The 24,175-nt window shown below is 41.1% G+C and overlaps 1 protein-coding gene across 3 annotated transcripts in view; it reads left to right on the top strand.

The window, feature by feature from the left end:
* EPHA5 (EPH receptor A5) overlaps nucleotides 1-24,175 on the top strand; it is a 155,732-nt gene that overhangs the window by 94,980 nt on the left and 36,577 nt on the right. For 2 of the 3 annotated variants that reach the window (XM_027902852.1, XM_027902850.1), the window contains 3 exons: nucleotides 8,291-8,415; nucleotides 11,216-11,375; nucleotides 15,369-15,474. In XM_027902852.1, the coding sequence (XP_027758653.1) occupies nucleotides 8,291-8,415; nucleotides 11,216-11,375; nucleotides 15,369-15,474 (391 nt within the window). The remainder of the gene's footprint in view (nucleotides 1-8,290; nucleotides 8,416-11,215; nucleotides 11,376-15,368; nucleotides 15,475-24,175) is intronic. The other variant, XM_027902851.1, reaches the window with a different exon arrangement.

The following is a 24,175-nucleotide window of genomic DNA, read 5'->3' as shown; positions in this document are numbered from 1 at the left end:
ACACAAATTCCTCTTGGTAGTATCAAAAGGTGTTTTCCCAAGCACCTGTAGTAAACTTTGATCTGTGCTGACTTTGCTAGTTAGCTTTGTCTTAGTGCTTGGAACACCAGATTTTAGGGCTAACAGTGCCCATGGTCACACTTAAGTGCCAAAAGACTGGGCAGGATACCTGGGTTGGCAGCAAGGATGAGATCTGTTAGATTTTGTCTCAACTTGTCTGCCATTTCCCTTAAAAACAATAAAAACCTGGACAAAGTTTGCCCTGATCCAGAAAAACCACTGTCACTCTAAAACCAAGGACAGGGAAGGAGTGGGTTTATGGATCACATGTACATATAACCACAGGTACATAAACCTTTCCATTTCAGCTCTAGTCATTTTGAGATTTTACTATTCTAGGTGTTTGTTCTAATATTGCCTATTTTGATATATTTTTATTTGTTTCTAAGAATTTATTTATTTCAAGCCTTCTGGTCTTCATTGGGGAACTTACTTATGAAAAAGGTCTGGACTGTGGTTCTGCAAAGCTATTGGCCAGCTCAGGGTCCTGTCAAAGGTGGTGAACTCATGTTTTTCTTCCATTTCTGAATGAGAGATGTGAGAAGAACAGTGGTGGTATCTGAAGGGGCCAAATACCATAGGAAATCCAAAACAAACTACAGTGGGAGTTAAGGAGTTTGCCTATTCTTCCCTCTGACCTGCTGCACCTCTTCAGTAGCTGTTCTTCAAGTGGAAACATAAGGAATTTATTTGTCTGCGTCTGATTTCACTAGAGTGTTTAGTAATTTGGCTGTAACATTAGAATTCATCAGCAAGACTGATTGCCATATCATACAGAGTGGCAGGCTTGGCAGAGAAGGAAATTTCCCCTGCAATTTAAAAAAGGTCCATAAATTTGCTGGGTTTAGAGTTCGATAGCAGCTAGAAGAAGGATGCATCAAGTCTTGCATGAAGAAAGGAGCCAATTTAGAAATTAAGAAGGTGAATTATAGTAGGGAGCAGGGATATGCACGTTTCACGTGTTTTATTCAGTACCATGGTTTTGGTTTTGGTTTGTTCTTAATGGCATGTGATTTTAAAAGGAAGTTTTTGCTTAAATGCAAATAAGATATTCGTTTGCGAATGATAAGAGAGATGCTGGTAAGTGTGCTGGAAGCTAGTCTGATAAATCTACTCAATGAGAATTCTACAGCAAAATGCTGAGCCCTGTGGCTCAGTCAAAATGATCCAGTCAAATGCTGACAGCAGTGGTAGTACTTGTGCACTTAAAATTAAGCATTTTCCCAAAGTGCTTTGATGGATCAGAACCAGAGTCCTTATCACCTTGCTAGGAGTAAATTTATAAGAGTCTTGTGAGTCAATAGTATTTATTCTTAGGCTTCACAACTAAACCACTAATGGAATATAGGGAAATTGCAGCTTTTCTGTGGCATGAAGGAATCTGGCTCTGGTATTAGCCACAAACTGTTCCCCACCTTTGAGAAAAAATTACTATCTTGATTTCCAGAGGCCCTAGAAAAGCAAAATCAGGTACTGGAATTCCCTGTGGATCTGCACCCTCTAACAAGATATTTCTTCATGCCTCTCTTCCTTGCTCCTGCAACTCTTCATCCCAGATAAGTGTTGGCTTTAAGGGCAAGCACCTGCTTGGGACATCAGGGAGGCCTTTTTTTCTTGAGCAAAGGCAAACTGTGATGCCCTAATGTCTCGCTCTCCCTTCTGAGGATCAGCATAAATTGAAGCTTAACAGAAACTGACTGTGCAGGACTTAGGGCTGATGTTGCTGTAAATACGAATGAATATATGTTAGGACTAACAGTTGGAAAGAAATTTCCCAAACAGTGAGCTATGGCCAGAGACAGTCTTGCCAAGCCAGTTTTTTAAATTATTTTTTCAAAACAACCTGTAGCTTTATGAAGGGGATTTTGGACCCTGCAAAATACAAATGAGTGTTTGCAAGTTTTCAGGTTTTAAGGGAAAAAATTACCTCAATTGATGTTACAGAGCATGGTGCCTTTTGTAGCCCTCATTATATAGAAAGTCCTTAAAATTTCTTTGAAATTCTCATACACCGGTGTTCCTGATAAGGCACTGAATGCATTTGTTGATGAACAAGATGGAGGTAATACTACCCCTCCCTTGAGATGAGTGGGCTCAATATTATGTGGTTTTCTATGATAAGTCTTCTCAGAAATCACAAGCAGGGGGAGAGGGCAGGGAATAAGAGTACAGAGGATTTCTCAACAACTGAAATACCAGGACATTTCTCTACATTCCAATAGTGGGCGTTTCCAATAGTGGCTGTGCTAGTTAGCTTACAGTATCTGGAGATAAACTACTGCTGATGCTATTATTTTAATTTACAACTTTTGAGATTGCTGGTCAGGGGAGAGAGATCCTGATACCTGCAATTTTCTCTTTTGGTATCTGTTCATGTTTTCCTCAAGCCTCATGCCTGCAAGCCATGGGAATCACCAGGCAGCTTCCATTCTTTACGAGTACACATTTATCATCCGTGATTGGCAGGAGTCTATAGTATAATGTCTGTACAACTCTGTAAACAGAAGGCAAATAGCAAGAATCCAATTTATTTTTTGAAACCACGTGCTTTTAAGAGTTTTGCCAAAGATTATGTGGTTTTTTGAGATGGCAGCGATATATGAAATGTTCCAATAAGTATTCTAGCTCTGTTGTATGTGTGGTGGTGCGCGCACAAGGAATGACAAGGCAGTCTTACCCCAAAGGGTCTGTAGTTTAGTGCCTAGTTTTTGTGATGTCTTTAAGCACTGTTTGTAATCCTGCTGCAATTGTAACGTATGATAGCCCTGACTCAGGATAACTTCATTAGGCTAGATTTTTTAGAAACTATTTGCTTGCTTTGTAAGTGTTATTTGGAAACATTCATGCAGTCAGCAACAGGGCATACAGAAAGCAGTGGCAGAGGTGAGATGTTGCTATGGCTTCCTGTGTTGCCTCCACCAAAGTAGGTGCTTCAGTGAGTCTTAGAAATATTTTGTTAAGGCAGAATATTTTCTGAACAGCAAAGTTTGCTTTGGCTTCATCCACTGTCCTTCAAGGACTGTGTGTTGAGCCCTGCTTTCTTACAATTAACACAGTATTTTGATTAAATGGAAAAGACTGCATACAAACATTCAAAGCTGTGCATTTTATTGTTTTCCTAATTTTGTGTCAATAATTAGTAATTGGTCTTAAAAACAAAGGATAATGTATAGATACATTTTTATAACACAAGGCATTGCAACAAGGATTTGAGTTGTGATTTTTTTGCATGCAGTAAGGCTGCTCTCTTGCTATTTCTTCTTTGAATACCATTTTACAGGGGTAGCTAAATATCATGGAGTGTTAGCTAGTCACTGTGCTGTTTCTCTTGCAACATCCTCTAGGAGATACTCAGAGAAAAGTTGGCCTTGAATTACATTAATTGAGTGTGCACACACCCCTCCTTCCCCCAAACGCAGTGGAATTACTGCAAGACCAGGATATTGGGGCACAATAAATCTTTCAAGTCTTAGACAGCATTGATGCATAGTCAGGCATATCTCTTGAGCTGTTACACAGATCAGAAGTAAGAGATGAGCCATTATCCCTGTGCTAATGCAAATTGCATGCAGATTATTTCTGTTTTCTCTCTAATGTGAATATGAATTGAAGGGGTCTTTTTCTGGTTTGCGTCTTTGAACCCATAGGCACTTCTCTGTGGTAATTAAAAGTGTTGGGTTAGTAGTGTCCACAAAACCACAGTGACTATACTGCTCTCTTTACCTTTAGCAGAGATACTTGCCTAGTATCTTAGGTCCAAGGATTAGAAGCCTAGAGAGAAATTAAATCTTCTGGCACAAGTTCAGACTACAAAAGAAACATGGCATCACATGGAGGGAGGAGCCCCAAGGTGTATTGAAAGGTCTGATGTGTAGATCTCAGACGTTTGCTCATACAGGAATATTAGTATTTATGGTAAAAGAAATTGCAAACACGTGAAAATCCATAGCATAGGTGTCTGTAAAAAGTGATGCCTATGTCTCCAGACATTCTGTGTCATAGATGTCTGTAAGAGCAGCCAGGGCAGAGATGGGAGCAATAGGATCTTCCTCTTTGATGCCTTAGTTGTCTTTGAAAAGGGGCCTGAAGCCCAAATACACAGAAGGCCAAAAGATGCCGAGGTGCCAGTCCCTTTGCCCACTTAAGTAAGCATCTCTCTGTGGGCAACTCTGGGTTGCTCTGAGTGAGGATCTGTCCTGGCAGAAGTTAAAGCTGATTAAAAGTCTTGGGCTGGTGGCTTGTCTTTTGCACTGAGGGTGAAGGGACTTAGTTTGTTTGGGTTTGGGGTTTTTTTTAATCAAAAGTGGAGAACTTTACTGGCTGTGGGGCTGAGTGAGATGGGGAGCTATTAGCTGTTGGTTTTGCCAGAGTGAAAAATACTAAGGTAAAAGTAACTGGGCTGAAGAGAGCATGAAATAAAAAAGATAGACCATGAAATGTAGAAACTGGATTATTTATCTTGATACAGTGGTCATTCACCTGATAATGTTAGTTTCTTTTAAAATATAATTAACATTTTATTCCACTAAGCGTTATTGTATGTTAGACATTAGTGGGACACAGCACGGTATGTTGTAAATATGAAGTTTGGTGCCTAGATGGCTAATCCAGTTCTAATGTCATTATTAAAGGTTGCAGAGGAACAATGTCCTAAAATGTCTGTTCCTCATGAACTAATCTCCTATAGTTATTCATATGTGACTAATGATGCATCTTCTGCAGAAACTTCAATTTATTTATTTGGTACGTTCCCTTATTCTTATTAGGAAATGTTTGAAACAGAACAAAAGGGTAGAATCAGTTTTCTATGCTTTTCTTTGCTTCCTGATTAAGTTTTGGTCTCAGGAAGGCAAAAATGTACATTAGCAATTTCACACCTTGTTACATCTTCTGTTTGCTTTCATCACACGCATGGCTGTTTTTGTAAATAGCAAACATAAACGTGAATGATGTAATATCCCTCTTTGATCTTCAGTGTGTGGCTGAGAAATTAATGCATATGTACAGATTACTTGTGAAGCAATATCAACAATTCGCGATGTACATTCACCTTTTGTAGTGTCAAGGCAGGAGTTAGGACAGGATTTCTGTCTGCTTGCATAAGAAACATGAGAAATTATAGCCTTATATATCTTGACTCTTACATGAATTTACTTTTTGAAATGTTGTACTCCAAATGGAAGGGCTCTGTGGCTTGACTTCTTTCTGTTAAGAGGATGCTGCCCTTGCAGACTCAGTGACCTTTGAAAAGCAAGTCTCAAGTAATCCTTTTATTTCTCTGAGATCATATAGCACAGTATCCAGTTGCAGGCTTTTAAGATGGAATGATTGCAGACTTTGTCCACTTGCCTGGATTGGATTACGTTTTGTTTGACAAAGAAAACTCTAAAATACTTATACCTTCCTTCCTTCCTTCACTTCACAGCATTGTAATCTCTGTGCATTCAGGTTGCAGAGTGGTTGCTGTATCATGCCAGCACTGCTGGGATTTATTGAATTTACTTAATTGGCCTTTATCTCACGGTTACACTTTAACGCTTCTTTTGAAGGAGATTCAAAAAGGATAGGGTTACTCCTTTTCTAATTTACTTTGAGAGTTGTGTTACTCATTTTCTTATCTTCCCTCCATTTCCCGGTAGAGCAGAGCATTCTATAGAGCCACAATTGAACGTGTTAGAGACTTGCACACCAGAAGATTTAAGTCCATGAAGCTGTTAGCTAGCCAAGCTTTGTGCAAACTGCTTTGTAAAGAGAATGCTCTGTTAAAAAGGGTGTGGGAAGTTTGATGGGTGCTTTTGGGTGGCTGGGGGTCTACTTTGTGTTGTACTATGCTGGTGCGCGTGAAGCAGAGCTAAACTGCCCTGAACCTCCCAGGGAAAGATTTTGCAGCAGAGTTTGGGATCACTTGCATTGTTTCCTTGGGTTTAAAGCACTCGTTTCAAGCACAAACACTCTAGGAAACCTCAATAGAGTGGATGAAAAGTCCGTTATCTGGTCAGGCAGTTTTGATCCTGGGAACTGGATTGTTTTCACCTTCCTGGGAGGCATTCAATCTAAAGGAAGGCTGTGATTTCCCGTCCATGCACTTCTCAATTTTGCTTTTACTAATAGTTTAAAAAGGTTTAGTGCTCAACACTGACTTTCTCTGTCCTACCAGACCTCCACTGCCAGCTCTGTAAGCATGGAGTAGGTATTGCAGGGATTTGGGGGCATTGGAGAACAGTCCCAGAGGGCATAGGTCCCTTTTTCTGAGTACTTTGGTAGCTCCACCCCCTGTATATAACATCTAAGTGGCTAATGATAAGTGATCAGCATGGTCTCTTTTAACTAGGATTGTAGAATCTCCTGTTATTCAGCACCATCACCACACAGTGAGACTTGTTTTCCAGTGCCTCTGAAAATCATGTAGCTCCCACGCACAACTCAGCTTGGTGTACACATGAATGCATGGTGCATGTTTAGGCACCTGGATTAATTAAGGAAAGTTCTATGTCAGATTAGCAGCTTGTACTTAGGTTGTTATTTGCCTTTACGCAGCCCAAAAACTTGTAGAGGACATCAGGCAGGGGTAAGGTGACTTTTGCAGATGAAAAATTGTTGATGATCACCATGCGGAGGCTGCATAACTAATATGATCATCATTCAAATCAAGGTGGTTTTTACTCACTCAGTGGAGCAGTTGCAAGCACAGTGGTGGACCCAACTAAAAGGCAAACGTTGTCTGTGCAGCTTGGTGCCAGCTCTCCAGCAGAAATCAATATGGAAATGGCCAACACCTTTCAGGATCCTCCAAGATCTAGTCTGGGGAAGGATTAGTAAGCAGGAGTGAGAAAAACTGGGGCTGAAGCAAGGAGGTGAGGTGCGGGAAGGAGGTGAAGGCTGAGGTGCGGGAAATTGCTTTAACAGAGAAGTCTTGCTACTAGCCTTCAGTCCAGAAATAATTGTCTGGAGCTCTTCCCTTACTTTTTGGCTTAAAATCAGACCTGGAAAAATTAATTTATTTGTTGTCTTAATTTTACTTAATATGTTGGGGATTTTTTTTATTATTATTAAGATAAATATCTAGTCCTGCCTATAGGAAAAAAAAAATTTTTATAAAGTTCCAAATACATTTTGAAGGATAAAATGTGGTCATTTACTACTGCTCTTTGCACTCCATTCCTCATATGGCCACAGAAATCTTTACCATGGGTCTCCTCAGCCTCCCAGTCATCTTTACCAGGAGCTGGCCCATGTGGAGGGTGAGTCAAAGTCCCTCAGCCAGGCATGGGCTGTTTATCTCCAGAGAGGCTGCTCTTGGCCCTGAAAATGAAAGGCTGAATTTTGCCTGTCCCCTTTTCTTTTCACTCAGTGTTGTTTCCTGATCTCTGGCATGAAATACCTGGGGTGTTAGGGTTGCATTGCCCATAGCAACTTTTGCTAGAGAGCTGGCAGGGTGGTAGCAACCACAACTTATAAAGTCTCTGCAGACATCAGACTGAATACAAAGGATCAAGCCTGTTTCTGATGCACATGTGTGCTGCAAAGGGCAGATAACCTTTCAGAGCTGCATCTTAAAGTAATAAGCAGAGCTGGTATAGCTGCCTTCATGCTGTGGCTTTCCCAAGCACACCGTGAACTTCCGAACCGTGATTGCCATTAAAATCTTTTGCCATTTGCAAGGAATTAGCATCACTATGTGAACTGTAACACCCCAGTGATATTTATGGAGAGCAATTGAATTATAAAGGTCATAATGTTCCTTGCTTCTGGAAGGAGGGGGCTAAAAGATGCCTAATCTTAAAGTACTTGCAATCCAAAAAATAGTTAAGGAGCTCATGTAATCTAAGGTCTTCTGAAGAATATATAACTTGAAAGCAGCCAGAAGAAAGTAAAATATAATCAATATGTAATTCTGGTAATGTAGGCCCTTGACACATTTGAAAAGCCAAGACTTGGAGCTGATGTGTTTGAAAAGTACTTGAAAACAGGGTTGATGCATAAGCTGCTGACAGTAGTTCATGTTGTTCCTTTGCTCGGGCTGGTGATGCTGGTCAGCTGCTGAAAATCTGTGCAAGTTCAGTTGTTAAAGATGGGCAAATACCATCAAGGTAAAAACAGACCCTGCTGATCTGCAGGAGCTGAGGATTGCCCTGTGTTTGAGAATGCACTGATGAGTTTGACTTTGGCCAGGGCAGACCATCTTGCTAACAATGGTTTTTGTCTGTTCTATTTTTCTTCTGTCTTGCAGCACCTTCTCCAGTCAGTAGTGTGAAAAAAGGGAAGATAACTAAAAATAGCATCTCCCTTTCCTGGCAGGAGCCAGATCGACCCAACGGCATCATCCTGGAATACGAAATCAAATATTTTGAAAAGGTGTGATGGACTGATTGCTGAGCATCCCAAGTACCTTCTCTTTACTGTTTCCTTCTTTTAGTTATAATTATTTGAGTCATGGAAGGGAATGGAGTGATTTTTATGCATAAATCAATGTCAGATTGATTTTGCAGTAAATGATTAGGAAGACTTGAAATGAGGGTGTTGTTTTCCATTAGTGTGCCACTTCTCTTGAACAAATACATTAAATCTCTGTGTCAGATTCCTCTCTGGCCTTATCACATTAAGATGGAGCCTGCTCATTTGTTAAAAATAGGAGGGGTTGGGGATTGAGCATCTGTGTCCTCCCAGAAACATCAGGCAATCCCCTCGCCTTAGGTATTTCAATTTCTCACTTGATTTTCTGTCCACAGAGTAAGGAGAGGAGAAAGGTTTTGTGGAGAGATTGTACATTCTCTAATATGAAGAAGTGCATCCTGGGTTTTCCAGCTCTTGCTCTCAATCTTATGGGAAGCCCTCTCCCTACAAAACTTTCCTCTCCTAGTCTTCATTTCCAGTGTCAACTTGTTCTCTTCCTGAAAAAAAATAATGTAGTTTAAATTAAAAAGGTTGCAAATACCCTTTATCAAAATAGTATGTTTTGAGTGATACAGCCTTAAATCTTTGGAAACCTTAGATTTCCTTGAATCGGGTTTGCAGGAGTTGACCAAACAGCAATTTTTTACCATAGCTGGAATAGTAAGGTGTTCTTTTTTTCTTCTAAAACATCCAGATTTTCTACGTGAAAACAAGAAAAAAAATTAAATTGAGTCACAATTCACTTTTTGGGGGGGTTAAATTTCTGTTTTAAGGAAGATATTCCATTAGCTCTGTCTATGACCCAGTTGAAATCGCTGAACATGGACCAGTACGGAGTCCTTATTCCTTCTCTCCTCTGACCAAGGGAGGGACCTGCTCAAGCAGTCCATGCAAAGAGGGGAAAGAATTTCATAAATCTTCTCCATCAAGATAAAATCAACCTTATGTTTGCAGATGATGGAGCTTTTGAATGGGCACTAGATGTGTGAGTGACTTAAATAGGGCTCGGGTTTTCAAGATTAAAGCACAAAGCAAGAATCAGGATATACTGTTGCTGGAAGTAATCCATTACTAATTATTTTATTAACTTGTTTGAATGACTGTTGTGGCACATTGAATCCTCACCATGGAGTGGCTTGGGAAGATTAGCTTCTAGAAACCTTGATAATGAGCACATAATTAAAGCAAAAAAATCCATATATTCCTTCATTTTACTTAGTTTGTTTTCCAAAAAATTGGCAGGATAGGGGGCTTAAAAATATTGTATCTGTGGTCCAGAACTAGTCTCAAATAGCTTCACTGAATAGTTCTTGAAGTGCAAGTCCTTCATGGGGTTGTAGCTCCAGACAATCCAAATTTATGCTGTCTTGATTTATTTCATTCAGGTTGATAGTGAGGTTTTGTATTTTCCATACGAAATCCCAAGAGTCTAAGTGTTTGCAGAAGCCAACAGCGTATTGAAAACATAACTGGCTGACATACAAGCAAAGATGTGACCTAATATTCATTTATTGCTTTTTAACCAGTCATTGAGTTAGATTTTGGATTTTGTCCTTAATCCTTTTTGTTTGCTGCTACTATAATTTGTATTTTCTGGATTGTCAGCCCTTCATAAGGGTAAATCACAACATTAATTTCCAAGGGTCAAGAATTGTCTATATTAAATATTTGGGAAAATTGAGTTTTGTCAGATCACATTCCTGTAAGAGGAATCACTCTTTAATATGATAAAAAAGGCACACATATATATATGTGTGTTTCTGTGTGTGTGTGTGTGTGTGTGTGTGTGTGTGTGTGTGTGTACACATTTCTCCAAAACAGATTTCAAATGAGAAATGCTGTAATCTTACATCTGGAGATTCCCAGCATCTTATCCAAGCATAGTACTGTCTATGGGAATTTGGCCATTAAATTAAGGAAAAAAAAGAAAAATCAGTTCAGATCCCAAGAACTATGCAAAAACCTTGGTAGGGAATTACTAAGAACTCTGGTTTAACTCATAATAATTTCGATCTGAGAGGATATGGTGAATAAAAAGCAGTTTTCAAATTTGTAGACCTTAATTTATGAGCTCTTGTCTAGATTATGTGTTACAGTAAATAATACTAAGAGTAATTACCAAGCATTTGAACAAAATTTTAATCAAAGAACTGAAATTGTTTCACATTAGAAACTGATGTAGATGAAGATTTATTTCAGCAATTTTTCTTCTAGTTCATTGCTGCAGAAGAATAATGTAAAAATCAGGTATTTTCCTGGAGTTTTGGTTTATTATTCCCTTCCCAAGGTCTAATTCTTGGTTCTAGAAATGCCAGCATAAAGTTGTACAATGTATAATATATTATTCTCTTTTAGGCCTGAATACATTACTGGGAAGCTGTTTTGGTATAAATTTAAAATCCCTTTCTAAGGCGATGGGGCTTTTTTTATCTTCCCTGTGCCTTGGGATTGATCTTTGTATGATAAACCTTTCCATTGCCCCAGGCCATGTGCATCCTGAGTGATGGAAAGCTGCTTCTACTGCAGATGCCAGTTGCAAGCCTCGTGGAATCATTAATTATAAATTGAAAATGAGAACTCACATTTTGTACTGCAGAAAGGACCTTCAGAGAGGGGGTTTTGAGGAAGAAATCCTCAAAAATGCATGCTCCAGTCACCCTTTATAACATTGCTCTGCAGGTTGTTAAGAGTCTGTCTTCTCTGAGAGCCATTATTTATGTGTTTGAACTTTGTGGTTTTTTTGGGGGGGTGTTGGGTAAAGGACCAGGAGACGAGCTACACCATCATCAAATCCAAAGAGACAGCAATTACGGCAGACGGCTTGAAACCAGGTTCAGCGTACGTCTTCCAGATCCGAGCCCGGACAGCTGCCGGCTATGGTGGCTTCAGCCGAAGATTTGAGTTTGAAACCAGCCCAGTGTGTAAGTCTTTTTAATTACTGTTGGCCCGTGCCTCTGGAACAGTTACCAGAAACGAGTCAGGGGATCGATATTTTTGCAGAGAGCTCTTCTTTTTACTGGCTTTGTCCCCTGACTTTGGAAACATCAGGCACATCGTGACTGTGCACTAGACATATCTATCCTTTGCCTCCTCAGTCCACATGGTGAGCAGGAGATCTTCAGGCTTCAGAAACTCATGGCATTCCCTGCTTAGAAAACTCCTGTATTTATGGGAGCTGATGCAACAGGGGATAAGGGCTCTCCTGTCAGGAGGGACAGAGGGCTAAGATCTGCTCCTCCACATCTCTTAATGGCCTTCTGCAGAGGATGCTGAGTTCTCTCAAATATCTGTATTTGGGGGAAAAAGCTCTGAAATACTGCCTCTCTGCAAGGGGAGGAGTTTAACCAGCATTAGTGCCTTTTGGTGCAAGTTCCTGTCAAGTTAAAAGATAGTTTCTGTTGGCTGCCAATGCCACAGCCTCAAGGAAAGGAGTTTGACTTGTGATCAGAAATGGAAAAAAATGTGCACTGCATGTGCAGGACTTCTGCTTGGTCTGGTACAGATTTGTGGGGTTTGAAATTTTCTTTAGTTTTTTTCTTTTTTTTTTAATGAATCTGATTATCCAGGTCTGGATTCTGGAACAGATTCTGTGGCAGAGTGAACTCCTGAGGCACACAGAGGCTCAGTTGCTCTTTCTTCTGTGTTCAGGCACAGCTGTGGAGAAATTCTTTCTGTCCCAAATACAAAATTTTTGCTGAGGTGTCAAGTATAATTTTCTCCACCAGAAAGTATGTCTTATCTCTTTTAGTTTGTACAGCTGTCATTTATTAATTTTTTATACTTTTTGCATGGGAGAGAAATTTTGTGGTAGAAATGCTCTGTTCATTCCTGTGGGAAAGAGACTATTTTCTGTGTTTTCCTTGGAAATTTAAGTTCATCAATACTTTGATTACTGTTATTCCAGTTGATTTAAAATTCATCGTCTTTGAGAAGAAGATGCCAAGTTGTCTTTTCAATTCATGCTACCTTTGAAGCAGTAATAGATTTTAAACAAATCATTATACATGTGCAGATGTAGCTGTGGAGCCAGTGATTGAGCTAATATAGTGAAAATTGCATCACGATGCAAACATTATTGCAATAAGAATGGTCTATTTAATGTATATCTTATTGTATTAACCATTAGTTGTGCCCTATAAGTAGCAACCAAATCATGTTATGCCAAAAATTATTATATGTAGTTTTGCTCTCAGTTGGATAGTTTCTAGCTTAGAGTCATTTGAGTAATAATGTTCCAGACTATTAAGGAGTATTACGTGAAATATATGCACATTTGATGTAGTACCTACAATCCTGGCCCCAAAATAGTGGCACTTCTATAAAGCCCATCGTGTGTTAATCAGGATTTTTTGAGGACATCACGTGGAAATATCTTCAAACACTAGAAACGCCCTGAGTCATTTTGTTGCAGTTGCACCCTAGTCCTTTTAGCATTTTAAAGGCAGAGAAGTAGGTACTTCTCTGATACCTAGGAGCTGCTGATGTAGTCAGAAGAATACCTACTGTATGGTCCCCAGTTCGGGAGCTGGGAACTGTTCCTCTCTTGGACTCAAACTCTGGCTGAGACCAGACTTAACAAGATGTTTAAACTCTTGGTAGAATTGAAATACAGTGTTAGCCTCAGTATCTTACAGAATGCATCTCTGTTTGACATTTAAAACCTTACAGAAAGATTTATTTTTTTAACCAAGGCCCTATATAAAGTCAGTATTAGTGTCAGGAGTGACCAGACTCTCACTGCTTTCCTGCATGTCCTGAAGAATATGAAAGCCAGCACAGAACCAAGTCTCACTGCTACATCAGAGTTCAGATCTGAACTTTGTGTTAGAGCCAAAGCAAATTATTTTGATTCAAGTGCAGATGAAAACCTTTCAGTGATTGTTCTGAGAATCCAAAACAGTCTCCAAATCATTTAGACTGAACAACAGGTTTTGTTTCCAGTTTGCAAGATTTCTGTAGTTACCCTTAATACACTTGGAGGAATTATTCAACAGCCTGAGAAATGCAGTCCAGGGGAAGCTATAACCTGCTTTGGACTTTTCCAAACTTTGGGAATTTTTACTTTCTGCTGCCTGCATGTGCAATTCTGCAAAGCACCATGAGGCAGCCAGAGCTGCATTTTTCAGTGAAAATATTTTATTTGAGTGGAAGCTGTTTCTGGATTTATCCATTTGTTACTATCCTCCCTTCCAAAGAGCTTGTCTAGCTCCAGTGAAACTAACCTTGGCAAAAGCTGGGTTTAGGCTGGATTGGTGAGCTAATCCAGCTGGTCTTCTGGGCAGGAGTAGGAACATGTCACCAAGTTGAGAAGGGGTAATGAAGGTGTATATGTGTCCCCAACTTTGAATGACAGGAAGGTCCCAACTCGAGACCTTGGATTCAGGCTTTTCAGCTGCCATAGATCACAGTGGGATTTATCTCATTTCCCCGTCCCTTGAGCTGTGCAAAAAGCTACCAGTTACTGCTTAATGTTCTCCTTTAAATGTTTTTAATTATTTTGTCAAGAAAGCAATAAAACTTCATCTTAAGGAGCCCCCATAAGTTTGTGAAGCTATTAAAATCTCCAGATGATGGCAGGGTTTTGGATCAGTTAACATTAAACATTTAATGTATCAGGACCTATCCTTCTGAAATCATTTATGTTGCTATAGCAGGTCCACCCCACCCACAGTTAAGCACCAGAGAACTCCCATATGAAGAGCTGCTTGAGGCCCATTGCAGATCAATGTTTAATGACATACCTTTTTGTCTTTCTTTTCTTTTAACAATTAATATGGGACTATATTCAGTTATTTTATAGCCTCCATAACATTAATCCTGTGTTAGGGATCCTTTTTTAGTTCAATCGTTTATTTGAAGTCTTCTTCGGTATGCAATTGGTTCCTGCTGCTCCCTGGGGTGGATGAAGCTTCATTGCAGGCTGGCACAAGGGTAGGAGCTATAATGAGGTTTTTCCCTGCAGAGCAGCAATGCCTGCACCAGGGACCTGGTTTTGCAGGGAGAAGGCGAGATTTGCGCCCTGGGGTGGTTAAATATACACTGCTAAATAAGCTGGCAGCAAAGAGGCCAAGGTGAGGAGGCTTTGGTTTCTACTTGGGGAACCCCACACCCAAACCCATGGGGAGAAATGGGCTCCTTCCCCTTGCAGTATGGGGCAGATAATCAAGATAGAAGTGGTATTAGCATTTACATTTTACAGGTCGCAGGAGCTTGCTCACCTGCTCTTACTTAACCTATGTCAAAACTCAGTTCTTGAATGGCTTTCTTGACCTTTCTGCTGGCATCTTTATCACAGGATTTGTCTCCTGCCATTTGGCAGAAGGGCTCTTTACAAGGCATGGGCTGGAAGAGTTTTGCTTCCTTTGGCTGATAAAAAGACCAACCAGTGTATCTGTCTTAGCAAATTCCTGTTTTACAGAGGGCCGTGTGATATAGATGCCACAAGGAGTTAGTTTATAATTGTTTATAGCTTCTTAAAGTGCAGGTAATTTTTTTTATCTTGGAGATCTTACTTGTGCCTCTTAACAATAACATTCCATAAATGTTCGCTCTGCAAATGGGAGCCTGTAGGGTTTTCATCCTTTATCTCTATGATTTCTAATGCAGCTAACTCAGGGAGAAAAGCTTGAGTTCGCAAACTCAAGGGCTGCATTTTGCAACACTCTGGTTTCTGAATTCAGCAATGAGATGCAATCTTGTTGAGTTTTTGGCTTAGTGTTGCATGTGGTTTTGTTTTCTTTCCACTCATATCCTTTCCAAACTGGAAACAGACAGCAAAGGGGGAAAAAACAAACCATAAAAGAAGAAACAAACTGGTAAGACTTGAAACCTCGCTGGCAACCTCAGTAGAAAGACTCAAATGAGAGCTGACTGTCATTTTAACCTTAATCTCCATTTTCTGTTTCTCATCTCAGCAGTAGCTGCATCCAGCGACCAGAGCCAGATTCCTATAATTGTTGTGTCTGTAACAGTGGGAGTCATTCTGCTGGCTGTGGTTATCGGTTTCCTTCTCAGTGGAAGGTAAGAGAAGAAGCTGTGTATTTATCCTTCTCCAACTTTTGTAATAACTTTTATCTGTCCAGCTGATTAGTGCGATTTAGGCAAAAGCAGCATGTGAACGAAGCTTTCAAGCAGTAGCACTGTAAAACTGCACGAGGGTGGGCTGATTGATCTGTTTGGACAAGCAGGAATGGCAAAGGCTCACTCACAGATGTAGTTCACTTCCCAATGATTTTCATCTGTGTATAGACTGGCCCTGATTATTTGACTTGATTATCACAGGAGTGTTTTCACATTCCTTTAAAAATAAGCAACGTATTACAGGTAAAATATCCTCAACCCCATATGTTTGTATTCAGAGCTTTCAATGGACTTTGCTCACAGAGGAAACTCGACTTCAGGAAAACACTTGCAAAGAAAATGGGAAGAAACTCACCAGAATGGCCAAATACCTCACATTTTGGTCAAATCTGGATTTCATTTTTCATGTGTAGGATACTAATGTGTTCCCCAAGTGTTAGTAAATTATACAGAGAGCTCTCCCCTCAGAGGGAGACACTCAGCTTCAAACCATCATTCAATCCCACTGACTTCTCATGTGCTTAAACATAGGCAAGTGATGAAAGCCAGGGCTATACTATCTGTGACAATTCTAATGGAAGTTGATGGAATTTGTTGGTGAACAAGAGATTGTGGTACTGGGGCGAAATATGGTTTGTATCAGGATCAGTTTGTAATGCAACACCAAATTTGCATGGCAACCAGCATGCAAGGAACTTTTTTTGTATTCTACATGTATATTAGTACATTTTTTGTGGCAGTAGTCAAACAACGCGACATCCTTCATACAAAGCCATGTGAAGTGCATCTCCTGATAAGGCTGAACTTGTTTTCAGTGCAAAGTGAACATTTGGGCTTCTAAGGTTCCAATCAGCCCACTGTTGCTTTCATGATACATGTCTGTCTTAAGCTCAGGTCTAGCAAGGTGGCTGTAAATTACAGGATATGTTAAGTGTTAAGAGATGTTACAGACACTTGCTGAGGAACTGCACTGAGTATGTTGGTCGAGGGTCTTATTTACCAGAGGAGGTAGGGTATCAGTCTGAGAATGCAGAGCAGTGAAATCCAGCCAGGCTGAGCAGCTGAGTCCCCAGGCATAAGGCATCCGTGGAAGGACACGAACACAGTTATTTCCTGTCTTGAAAGGTAAGTGCGCTGCCAGACTCATCTCCATTCAAGGTCAGAGAATGACAGTCTCTTCCAGCTCAGCCGTTAGAACTCCTGTCGTCTGCTTTGAGTGACTTGTTGGGCTTAAAAATGGAAAAGGAAATGCTCCTGTCTGCATGAGAAGCATGCAGCAGCAGAGAGAAATTGGGGGAGGTTGAATGGCTAAAGGCAATTCACATTAGGCCCTACAGGAAAGCTGTAGTCAAAAGACTTGGCTCTGAACACAGTAAGCAGGACTTCAAGTCTCTCCTTAAAGGCTAAAGGTTTTGATTCAAATTCCTCCTCAAACAGAGCAGGTGAGTGTAAACTTTGGCTTCCCTCAGCCTGGATGTGTGCTTGTATCGGTGCAAACAGGAGACTACACGCAGGACTGTAGGGAAGCTATGGATGTAACCTGACAGCTCTGGAGGGAGGAGTCTGGGGAGTGAATCAGAGGTGGAGGAATGTATATCCATCCCTCTGTGGCCATGGGGATTGCCACTGTGTGACTACCAGTAACTCTTGCTCTTCCCACAGTCGCTGGCAAGCACTCAGGACTCCTCTGGGGAGGATGTACTCTTGTAGGTCTCTTTTTTACTGCTACCCTCTCTGATCCAAACAAGCAGTTGCAAATCCTGAGCCATTTGTCAGCAGTTCTTGTTAGTTATGTCTTTCTGTCCTTTTGTCTAATGGGCTTTCCAGGATGTTCTTCCTCTTAGCTCTTTATCTCTTGGCACACTTATAAAAACCCTTGTCTTCTTTGGCTAGAGTTTTATCACCACCTCTGCTGCAGCCTTAATCCTCCTACCTTGTACTCATGCCTTCCTCCATGGACCCCAGGGCAGCTGCATGTTCCCAGGAACTTCCCCATGGTGCCACACTGTATGTGTGGGAAGGCACAGGGAGCTCTTCGTCCATTTTTATCATTTGCACCCTTCCCCTAAACTGAGAAAAGAACGGTCCCTTAACTGGAGGTGGTGGAGAAACCTCCAGCACCAAGGTTTGGTCCATTAAAACACTGGCTTTAAAAACACTTCTCAGCCAGTTTGAGTTTCTGTGAATTTTAAAGCCCATCTATTATGTGGAGTGACTTGTGAGAACAGAAAAATAAACCCTAGAAACCCAGAAAGATGACAGGCAATTTGAAATTAAACAAAGCAAAACAAAGAAATTGCTCCGGTTTGGAAGAAGCAGAGATACCACTGAGATGTATCACTCATGCTGCTTTGCCTTGGTTATGGATTCAAGACAATTTGTGGAGTGACTCTCCTGCTGTGACACTGCAGGGACAATAAATAGATTCCAAGTCATGGGATAATCCCTTTCTGAATCTGTTAACCTGTTTCTGGAAGATGCTTTCCTATATCTCTGCAGTGGATATGTTATTCCAGTGCCTTGTTCCAGGGAGGTAAATTTTCTTTCCTAATTCTTTCCTGTACTTGCTTTAAGAAAAACAACTATTTTAAATTTCAGGTGGAATCATCACTGCTTGCCACACCAAGCAAAGCCCAGGCTCTGTCTTTACTTCTGATGTAAGAGAGCAGCTACTGCTCAGCAGCAGAGCCAAGGAGAAAAACCCACTTGCGCTGTAGCGCTGAGGATGTAACTTGGTCAGCTTCTGCAAATAGGCTACTCTTTGCCAGCTTCATGCTGCTCCCAGGCTCCCTGGGAGACCCTGGACACCTCAGAATTAGGATATTCCTCCCTAGGATGCTGTTTGACACCTCTTTGCACCCATTCTCCCAAGTTCCACGCTGCAACGAGCAGAGGCTCGAGAGCAGTTCTGCACTGCAAAGTGGATGTCATCCTGCTCTTGGCGGCTCTGAAAGTACTTTCCAGTATTTGGACTCAAGAGTTTTCTGGGGTCTGCAGGCTTTTTTTCTGATAGCTTCCTGAAGGCGGAACCACAGCTCTTCCCCTTTTTTTACTTTCAATATCTGCAGTTTTCTCACTTCTGAATGAATCTAAGTAACAGCTTGGCATTTCCCATTGGCAGCTGGCCCTAAACCAAAGGTCAGTTGAACAGTAGTCATGGTGGCATTTCCACATGCCAGCGTCCATCTGTGGAAATGCACTTTGTGTCTGAAGCTGGAGGTTCCTGGGAATTTGACTCTAAATATGCTTTGCCCTAAACAATTAAGCTGCATTTCAGAGCTGATTTACTTGCAGATGCTCCTGAAAACTCTTCCTGTAAATACCATGTCCTCTGACCAAGGTCATAAATGCCAAGCAAAATAGCTGATCACTTTTTTAAGTTATCCTGCTCCTTGCATCAAGGGCATGTTAATAATATAACAACTGGGATTACAAATCAAAGAGATTCACTAAATCAGACTGTAGTTGTCTCAGCAAAAAAAGAGAAGTGGATTGAAAATCTATTATTAAACCAGCTACAAGTATTGAATTCAAGAACATGGAGTTGTTACTATCTTTGTTTTGTTGGGATTATGTGTTCTCAAAAGCGCAGTGCATTTTACAGATAGAGCAAGGCTATAAATTTTGCTTGAATTAGATGTCGGTTGCCATTATTGTTCCTTATTGAAGTATATATTAATCTAAAATTGTTACTGACTTCTATTTTACAGTCTGTGTCAGACAATCCAGTCACAAAGATCTTTGTGCTCCATCTCGCAGGAGCAATAAGGTGCCTCAGTTGTTGTTGTGTGGCAACACAACAATCTCGTTCTCCCTACAAACCGAGCTAGGGAGCCAGGTTTTCAGCACTGTGGGAAGGAGACTGACTGCTCCAGAGCAGTTCCCCCTCTTTTGTCCTTCAAAGCAAGCCCTGTTTGCAAAACAGACAGGGTCTTTGGGTGAGTGTTAGGAGACTGCTGGTCCTTCCAGTCCCCCAAGCTTTTGAACTTTGTATCACTAAACAAAAGCATGGGCTTTTACAGAGTAAAGTGGGAATGGTATTAGGTCAATGCTGTGCATGTTTGCAAAAGCTGCTCAAAATAGCTAAGAAGTGTACTGTGCAACTGCATTTATTGTCAGCTACCCATTATGGATGACCTTTTCATCTCAAGTGATCTTCGGAGAACCAGAGGGAGCTTTTCATAGACCTTAAGAAAAAAAAAAAATTTGAAGCAACAAAAATTGCCCCTCTCCCTGTGTCATGCATATATAGAAAGTCTCGTTCCGGCAAGGAACTAGCCTTTGAAAGACAAAGCAAAGACAAATCTTGCCACCTGGGTATTGGCAGTTAGGGGCTTCTGCAGCAGAGTATCCATCCTTGACCTTAGCTGATTTAGACTTTTAAATATCAGCGCCTGTGGTGGCAGAGGGCTACTTTTTGGACGCAAATATGTGCATCTTGTTAAAAAGTGACTTTCAGGGAATAGAGAGAGTGAAAGATTTTGATGTATATCCTAGGTGCTGGGGCAGTGTTTGCAACCTTCTGTGATGTGCAAGGTAAAAATGGATTAATTTTGCCACAACCTCCCCCCATCCTATTTTCCAAGTTGTGTCAGGGCTTAAAATAGTTTGCTTTTTCAATATTTCCGTAGGAAACGGGAGACAGTCTATAGATAATGTTTTTCATAGATAATTTTTCCAGCATGAGTCACGATTTTTGTTAGTTGGGACCTTTTAAAGGATTTTTATCTCTACATTCTTGCCTGCTCTTCCTTCTTCCTGCAGGACATTGTCTCATGTGATTTATAGCCACTTCATGATATTGCCTGCTGCCAAATATTCCCCACGATTCACCTGACAAGAGGAAGGATTTTGTTGAGGAAGCTATTGCTCTGCCAAGTCAAAATTCCCATCCACCAAGAGCAGGCAGGGTCTGGGCCTGCTTCTGTTAGGGTCAAGGTTTTTACTACCTCTGTCATGTTAACAGCCTCTTTGCTGGTACATTTTCCCAGCAAGGAGTGTTCACAGCATTGGTGTACAGTGCCATTCTCTGAAAGCAGAGTGCTCTAGTGCACCCTCCTGCACAGGGTAATACCTTCCTAGGACCAGTGTGGAAATCTACTGCCTGTAACATCCTGACAAGATCAGCTTGCCAAATTTGGCTACTTCAACACCTTATTCCTTTTTTGTTCTAAATGCTTTTTGGCCTTTGCAAGCCAGTCCACACTCTGCAGTTTTGAGGCAGGTTTAGGGACCCAGCATAATCTACCTTCAGATGACTTGAGTCCAGACAGGAGGTGAGAGTTGACCAAATCTGTAATTAAGCTCCAAGCCCAAGAGACATTGTACTTGAAAGCGTTATTTCTGAGTTGCTCCAGTAGCAGCCAAGGGAATGGCATAGAAGGACTGTAATGAACAGATAAGTGGCTGGCATAAATTTTGTCTGAGCAGGGAAAATGGGGGGTAATGCAGCAATAAGTGACAAAATCTTCTCACCTTCATGCAGATGATGCATTTGATGGCATTGTGCAAGTCTTGTTTTCACGTGGAGAAGGGAACTGGGCTGCCCTTCAAGCTGAAAGTGGTAGCACCTTGAGGGTCCTGCTGAGCACCCCAAGTGGATGTGGTGTTTATAAGTGGGGGTTTACAGTGTCTCCTCTTGGCTGTGAAGTGGGTAGAGAATGAAGAAGAAAGTCAGACTCTTGTCCTTCTGCACTTCTGAATATGTGGATGTTTCACCTTGCTTTGAATGCTAGAAATCAGAAGCATGACCTCTCCTGGGGGTTCACCATGTTGCAGCAATTGGCCTCTTCCCTAGAAAAAAGGTTATCTATACTTTTTCACGTCTTAGACATAGAAAAGTAAATGCCAGAGGTCTTTCCAAGTGCAGTTCCTTTCCCTGAAGACGTTGCTTTCCCTCCCATAGTGATTGCATAGATATCATCTGCTTGGGCTTCTGCATTCTTGAACAGTGCAAAGACGTGCTTGGACGTGTGAACTAGGATAGCTCAGCAGGAAGAGCAGGTGACTCCTTAAACATTCACATACTTCTGGACAAAATGGGAATATATTCCTAGCAGCTCACAGTGTGTAATGCTGCTTCTCTGGTGTTTAAAGCAGGCACGTTGACTCACGAATTGCTAGGTGTAGTGCTGACCTCCTGACCTGGAGATGCTGGAAGCAGTCACTGCCATCACTCAAGGCTGCATGAAGGATTAGAAAAATCTTCCCAGGCACCCTCAAGTATTTCAGTCTCTAATTGCAAACCTCTGAAGAACCGCCCATTAGAACAGCTTATTAAAAGCAACAAACAAGGCTTTCATTTATCATGATTCCAAGACTTCAACTTATAACTCTTAAAAGCCACAGCTATATATGGCAGAGCCTCTCTGAATTCTGTCTAGCAACTAAAAGTGTAGTTTAATTCCAGATGCTCACTGGGTCATCTGCAAACTTGTACATTAATTACACTGATGGCAGGCACAGTTGTTGGGGCCCATGATGTATATACATTTCATTAATAAAGCATGTAGCCCAGGGTTTGAAACAATGCCAAGTTTGTTGATAAGTCCTCCTAGCACAGGTTTGTTAAAGTTTGCTCTCTGGACAGTTGGGTTTGCAAACCACATAAGCATTGCAGGGGTCACCTTAGCTAGAACTGTAGGAGGAGTGTTGTCTTTGTGTGCCCAAAATAACTGAAAGCAGTAGAGTTGGGCTAGACGAGGAACAGGGCAGTGCCAGCAGGCTGTGGAGATCCTGGAGGAGTCACTGGAGCTCCAGGCTCCTCTGCTTTTTCTCTGGCTATCTGCAGCCCTTTCCTTGATGCCAGGGCTCAAAGCCTTGCCACACCTTGTCTGAAGCCAGCTTGGCATTTGGAGATGGCGTCACCTCAGCGCCTTGATTTTTCCCAGCAAAGGGGATTTAACACTGCAGGTGTTTGCTCAATAACTTTCACTGTTGCATAGGCATGTCATCTGTTATCCTGCAGCAGATCAGATGGGCTCCTGACTATGAGCATCCCCACGAGCTCTTGTCATAGTCTGTTGATTGATTCGGTGAGGCTGGAGGAGACTTTGCAGATAAATTTGATGTTTACAGTGCTTGGTTCCACTCTGACTGCTCCCTGGTGTGGGTCAGCTTGCTGGCTCAAGATCCTCTGAAGAGGTCCAGGTGTAATTCATTAAACAGCAATCTCTTATCCACAGCATTTGATCTTGTCTGGGAAACTTTTGCTTTCATCTCCTCAGTTTCTAGCTCAAGAAAGCCCTGCATGAAGTGACGAGATGGGAAATTTGGCCCCTCCTCAAAGCCATCAGCACCCAAATGCAGTGGCCACAAGGTGCATGTTGGGGTTGCTGGAGTTTAAACATGAGTTTTATTTGACTCGGGATTTTTATATTCTGAAGTTTATCTACCAAGTCAAGCCATCCTTTTAACACGAGGAGTAATAAATCTTCCTTTGTCCTAACTGTGCAGGCCAATTAGTAGGTTCACTTACCTTTCCTAGCACTCCTTGGAGATGGAATTGAATTTTGTTGTCTGCTGATACAGTTTAGTTTGTTTCTAAGCACTTTAGATTTCCTCTAATGTTAAGTGTATAGCTGATACGTGTGCAGGAGAAAGGCTGCATTGAGGCACATTTCCCTTGCACTTCAGCATTTTTTTCCTCCACATAAAGAGAGTGAGATCTGAAGTGCTCTGCATTCAGTGCAGGGAACTGATTTTGTCTCAGAGCAGCCCAGTTGCTGATGAGGTGCTCAAACAGTTTTCTGTGTTTAAGAAAACAGTGAGCTCTTTTCATTTTAAGGAAGTGATTGCTTTTCAGGTTAATTGAACTGTTGTTTAAAAAAACTTTGACTTTGCATGCTGAGTGGTGTGGGGGTGTGGGAAGGTCTGGTGGCATCAACCATGAGAAAATGCCTGGGGGAAAAGGGCCTCCTATCTGAAACATAAGTTAAAGTGTCACAGCCAAAGTGGTCTTATGGAGATGCACCAGTTCTCTGCACTCAAATCCTGCAAGGTTACTAGAAGAAAATTACAAGATTGCCTGAAAATACATAGTACTTGGCTTCCCTTTGTGTGCTTTTGGTGTTTGGACCTCTGGTGTTAACTTGGGTCAGTGGAGTGATTTAGAGAAGGCTGATCTGCTTCCATATTAGTATGACTGCACAAGCTGGGATATTATGAAAATAGAAAATAATGTCAATTATATTAAGAAATATTGGCATTGCTGTTCAGAAAATTTTAGCAAGTTGTTTTGCTGATGCAAAAGGAGCTTAGAAGACATTCTTCACCAGCTCTAATTTAAGTAAGCACATAATCCAGTATATAATTCTGTAAATCACTGCATGCCTGAAGTTGTTTTGCATCATAATTTAAGGCAGTGCAGTTGCAGAATGTTAATTCTGTCTAAATAAGCTATTTTAATGTATTTAGGCATTGTAAATTATACTGTATAAAAGTCTGATGTGCACAGAATTTTTTTCGAGAATGACACATTATGATGACTGAGGAGAAATTATGAGTGAGATCTTCAGCTGACTTTAACTGGAGTATATCTACACCATTGGGCTCTTGCTTGTACTAAAGTCCTTCCTGTTGTTTCTTCTGCATTGTGTTCTTTTTCAGGATGAATTATCTTAATAGATTTGGTAACAGAAAA

Source organism: Empidonax traillii, unplaced genomic scaffold, assembly GCF_003031625.1.
Source record: "Empidonax traillii isolate 1590-97213 ecotype Southwest subspecies unplaced genomic scaffold, ASM303162v1 scaffold916:size242360, whole genome shotgun sequence".
Lineage (NCBI taxonomy): Eukaryota > Metazoa > Chordata > Aves > Passeriformes > Tyrannidae > Empidonax > Empidonax traillii.
Note: the sequence above shows the minus strand (reverse complement) of the source record. Positions and strands in the feature narration are given on the sequence as shown.